The sequence below is a fragment of the Octopus bimaculoides genome, chromosome 19 (genome assembly GCF_001194135.2).
Source record: "Octopus bimaculoides isolate UCB-OBI-ISO-001 chromosome 19, ASM119413v2, whole genome shotgun sequence".
Lineage (NCBI taxonomy): Eukaryota > Metazoa > Mollusca > Cephalopoda > Octopoda > Octopodidae > Octopus > Octopus bimaculoides.
In genome coordinates, this window is record NC_068999.1 from 25,305,000 (window position 1) to 25,310,875 (window position 5,876).

At 31.0% G+C, this 5,876-nt stretch overlaps 1 protein-coding gene across 1 annotated transcript in view; it reads right to left on the minus strand.

Moving 5' to 3' along the window:
• The window catches only part of LOC106883718 (collagen alpha-5(IV) chain), a 182,189-nt gene that overhangs the window by 30,122 nt on the left and 146,191 nt on the right, over positions 1-5,876 (minus strand). Inside the window, exons 14-19 of the mRNA XM_052974901.1 lie at positions 5,532-5,654; positions 3,927-4,235; positions 3,712-3,792; positions 2,739-2,836; positions 2,285-2,476; positions 761-926 (exon numbers count right to left, since the gene is read on the minus strand). Of these exons, the coding sequence (XP_052830861.1) occupies positions 761-926; positions 2,285-2,476; positions 2,739-2,836; positions 3,712-3,792; positions 3,927-4,235; positions 5,532-5,654 (969 nt within the window). The remainder of the gene's footprint in view (positions 1-760; positions 927-2,284; positions 2,477-2,738; positions 2,837-3,711; positions 3,793-3,926; positions 4,236-5,531; positions 5,655-5,876) is intronic.

Here is a 5,876-nt window from a genome sequence, read left to right on the forward strand (position 1 = left end):
GAGAGAGAGAGAGAGGGAGAGAGAGAGAGAGGGAGAGAGAGAGAGAGTTCAAATTTACAGAAAACAAAAGACAAAGACAGTTGAGGGAACTACAAAACTACAAGAATGTGTGTATCTATTATTTTTAAATGTTTCTAGACATATGAGATGACCTCCATCCATACATCTACATGCATACATTTCTTCTCCTAACTTGTGTTTCTTTCTTTCAGGGAAGACGTATTGTTCTGTCTCCTATCCAGACTTGTTTCTTCGCATTCACCACCACAACCTCGCTTAGGTTCAGCAGCCCTTCCTGTTTGCTTTCACTGTCCTGTCTTTGTCACCAATCTTGACCCTGCTCAAAATACGGATTAGAAAAACGGCCAACAACTGATGAAGGGTCGTTCTTTGTGTTGCTTGTCTTGTTTTCCATTTGTTTCTTTCGTTGCTTGCAAAAAAAAAAGTCCTTATTCCATGTCCTTGTACTTCGTATTTTTTGTTGTTTATGCTTTGTGACGTCCTGTTCCCACATATGCATGTAAGTATGTATGTATATATGCATATATATATATTATTTATATTATTATATGATTGAATGCCACGCATCCTTTTCCAAGTAAGTATATATATATATATATATATATATATATAATTTATGTTGCTTAAGCATTGCAATGAAGCTATAAGGTGTTACTCAGGCACTCAACTATGAGCCTACTGCATTGAACCATTCAACTCATGCTTGCACCTACGATGATGATGATGTTGATGATGATACCTTTTTGTCCAGCAATGCCAAAGGCAGGAAAACCTGGCAAACCACGTTCTCCTTTATCACCAGGCAAACCACCATAAGACTCTCCAGGAAGACCATCTAAACCAGGCAGACCAGGTGAACCTGGTAGACCATCCAGACCATCAATTCCAATACGTCCAGGAACTCCCTAATCATAAGATAAAATTTTGTTGCAACAGTTTAAGTAACCAACACTAAGTAGACTGTCATTTATTATTTTAAGTTTATTAAAGTAACTTTTGAAATGAAAAGACAAAAAGAATGGAAGTCACGTGTTAGAAGCAAACTACAGATAAATGTAAATTGCAAAATAGTTAGAGAAATTGTTCCCCAATTACAACAGATTTTTATTTCAAACATGAACAGGAAAGTAAATTTATAAAATCAAACCACATACCAACTGGGGGTTTAAACATATCAAATAAGATAAAAAATGTAAAAGACATGAAAAATACTGATAAAATCTGTTTTTATATTACCATATTGTTCTCAACTTTAGTTTAATCTGAAGAAATCTTTATATTTAGGATATCTTATCAATTCTTCAAACATGCTTTATTTTATAAATTTTTTTAAAAGAGAATCAAAGAAGACTAGCTGAGTTTAGAACGAATGTAATACTTACTATATATAAATGAAGTAAATTAGGTAATTCAATTACATCTTTAGAGAAAATAAGGTATTGCATACCTTGGGAGAAAAATGCTCAATTTGGGACTTTGTTTCAATGTTTTAAACTGGTAGAATCAAAAAAATCTTTTATTCTTTCTATTATTATTTTATTGCTCTATAAAATGATTAAACCTACACTGAGTTAAGTATTTAGATCAAATAAAAAAATGTTTAAAATACTTCACATGAAAAATATAAAAAATTAGGAAATATAGCTTGTTAGAAGCAAAAATAATAAAATAAAGATGTAGGAGCAATGATTGAATCTGGTGATATATTAAATACATATCCAGATCAAATGTGACCTGAAAGCAACAACTTAAATGCTTTTAAACTTCATAATAAATGTTACATAAAGGAGTAAATACACTCTATTTAGAGTCATTCATAAATTGAGTTGTATATCAAATACCTAACTTAATTCAAGAATAACACTGAATAGTGTATCAACTTTCCAATTTAACTTCTGAGAGAAACTATAAAAACATTTAGGAAGTTGCCTTAAATTAACACATTTGTGAACATATGGGTATGATTTAAGAAATAATATTGAGAGAATCATCTCATTATTTTCTTATGACTAAGTAGATAGATTATTTGGGCATAGTAGAAGTTAACCGAATCAATTAAAGTATATTAATGATACTTAAACCATTAACTCCAAACACACAAAAGGTAAAAACCAGGACTTGAACATAAATGGATAAAACTAAGTGCTATAAGACATTCCTTCTGGTGTTCTACCATTTCTGGCTACTCATAATTTCCCATTACACACTTATTATTCATAATATTAGTAATACTTCTTGAAAAACAAAGTAAAAGTGTAATAACCGTTTCTCCAGGATATCCAGCAGGGCCTGATCGACCTCTAAAGCCAACATCTCCAGATTTTCCACTTTGGCCATAAGCTCCAGGGATTCCAACATCACCAGGTGGACCTTTACTTCCTTTTACATAGACATAATCACCTTTTTCTCCTTTTCTTCCTTGTAAACCTACTGGACCTGAGAATCCTCTTGAACCCTAAGTATGAGAAATGAAAGGCACTCAGAAATATATTTGAACTAAAGAACAGAACAACAAATTTTTTTTAATCTCAAATTTATCATAACAGAAATAAAGAAATTTGGATGAATTCTTACATAGCATTGAAATACAAAAGACAAATTTCTTTATGCATTTTTAATTGAAAACAGATTTTTGTAAGTATTTTGAATAAAACTGAAGATAATGATTACATCCCATAATTTGTAATTTTTCACCAGGTAAATTTGTAAATATTTACCTTTTCACCAGGAGATCCAGGTAAGCCAGGAATACCAAAATACCCCTTCTCTCCTCTAAGTCCTGGAAGACCATCAGGCCCATCAAAACCAGGACGACCTGCAAAAGAGAAACATATTTAATATTTGAAAGGAAATTAAATAATTCCTATAATATCCAGAACATACCAGCCTAGAAATGGCTAGATCTAATCACATAATTGGATAATATTCTTGCAGACCAAAGGACAGAACTTGTCTCAATAAATAAACATTATAAGTTTAAATACCCCATTCATTTAACTATTCATGTATAAATTATAATAACAATGTGAGCAATAATATTATTATCAATAAAAATATCATAAACAGTTCTGCTACATTATTTTAATGTCAAAAAGAACTTTTCTATTCTCAATATTGATTGCTAAAATAATTATATCAAATTGATGTAACCAGATCATTTGTTTATTTAACTGAAAAATATAGTGTGCTGTACACAATGTAACCACACAACAACCTATCATCCAATGAGAAATGTCATTCTTTACTAAATTTCTATATACATTATAGGTATAACTCAAAATGCTGAAATAAAGAAGATGCAAATGTATTGGCCATAACAGTATAATTACTAATAAATAAAACATAAAAGAACACCTAAATTTGTGAAGAAAATTGTCTTTTAGTATTGAACTTACTCTCATAAATGAATTATACTCTATTTTCACTTCTTTCATTATTATATAAGTCTTGTTTCCAAAGATTTTATGCTCCACTTTGCATTATATTTGTTTTTCTCCTCCAATATATATTTTTGTAGTAGTTACAAAAATCTGAGTTTTTTATTTTTGTAAAGTGATTCTTTTTCTGAAAACTTACTGCTTAAACAGTCTCCTAATAAATAACATTTATCAGCTCAGAATACATGCAATCAATTTCATTTCCATTTATACTTTGAAGGGAAGAGGTTTTAAAGATAATATCAAGCCATACCGGGTCTTCCAGGTTCACCAACTTCTCCCTTAACTCCAGGATATCCAGACCTGCATAATTCACAGTCCTCACCACGTTCACCTACGATTCAGAAAATATAAAAGCAAAAAAGTAAATAAACAAGCAATACAATAAAATATACAACATGAATAAAACAGATTGCTACACAATTACAATATTTGCCTTCTTATAAATAAATTCTAAATGAGTCTTACCTTTTCCACCATATGCTCCAGGCCAGCCACGATTTCCAGGAGCACCCCTTTCTCCAAAATCTCCAGGAACACCTTTTTGACCAACTATTCCTATCTTGGGACCAAATCCATCACCAGGTGGTCCAATATCACCAATATTTCCTCGAATACCAGGTGCACCTGGAAGGCCATTTAATCCATCTCTTCCAGGCACACCAGACTCTCCTGGATTTCCTGGATAGCTATCTCCAACTTCTCCTTTATCTCCGACATAACCAACACTTCCTCGTAGTCCAGGACCACCAGGGACTCCATCAGCACCAGGTAAACCTATCAAACACAAAAGCCATTGTAAGAGAATATTCTAAGACAATAATACATTGTAAGATTTTCCTAAGCACAGTCTTTTGAAAATAATTTAAACATCAGTATGGGATTCATATTCCATGGTAAAATCTGATTTATTTCATTTGATTTTCATATAGAAGGAATAAGTTTTGAAAGTGTGATCATAGAAGGGAAATGTTCAAAGTTATGAATATAAAAGACTTGAAATTTCAGGTAGTGTTTGAGCAGTGATCAAGATAAAGAGAGGTTACAGCCTTTTACTTACAGCAGTTTTACTTGAAGTTCATATTAAAACTAAATTATGAATGACTGATAAAAAAAAATCTTTAATTATACCAAGGATATTCAATAAGGATACAATTTCTAAATTTTATAAAACAGCCCACTGGGAAACTCTATTAAACTACATTTTGCAATTATCATTAGAGAGCATTAAATAAAATAATGACCATATTCAGTTATAGGTCTCTTATCATTTTTTGTTTTTTTTCTGAACAAAAGATTTTAGATTCAGTCTCAGTGCACATCCTAGTCCCAAATACATTTTCATATCTACACACTAGACTAAATAAAAAGTCCTGTTAAATGTGTGAAGTTAATATTCACATGAAAAAGTAATTGTTTGTATTTAATATTTGTCTTGATTAATCAAATTCATATGTTCGGTCAAAAATACTGGTAGCTTCTTATAGTATTCCAAATCACTATCCTGTTTTGTAGCCATTTATAATTGTGTTTCAAAGGATTTCAGCCATATATTCTTAGTATTTATTGGGAAATGTTCATTCCTTTCAACAATATAGAATATAACTTTTATGTCATCTCCATTAATGATAAACAAAGGCACTTTATCTTCTTAACAAGCAATCTCTATAAGTCGTGGTTTAATATTGCTTACCTACTGAAATATTTCATATAATATATGATGAAATAAATGTTTAAATGGTATATTTATGAATTATAAGATACTTTAGAAAGAGTACTTTGTAAACAAATCATTCATAAAATATGCATTTAGCTGTCTCTATATGATGTGTTAGACAATCTATATCTCCATAATCCATTCTGTGTACCAAACAAAAATGAAAAAAATATCTATACATAATCACAGACAGATTCAAAACAAAAGTGAAGTAATGTAATTTTCACCATTATTGTGAGCACATGAGATTACATCTAAATGTAAAATTTTGCTTAAATAGTTTATTATATGTCTTTGGGTCCTCAGAATTTTTGAAAGCAGCTATCCACATCCTAGGTAGTGAAAAGAAAATTTACCTGGGAAACCACGCTCGCCCTTAAAGGAAAATCCATGTAATCCTTCAAGCCCAGGAGGACCAGGTAGTCCAGGAACTCCAGGCATGCCTGGGAAACCAATTTCACCTCTATCTCCAGTTGGACCTGTTGTGGGAAAATAGAAATACAGGAAATACATACTTCATGAGTTGATATATATTTTATTTAGAAACTTGCAAAGAGCTTATTATAGGCAAGTGTATGTATGTGTTTATCTATCACTCTATCTATCTATCAATCCATCTAACTCTTCCCCTCTCTCTCTCTCTCTGTGCATGTGTATATATATATATATATATATATATATATATATATATATATATATAT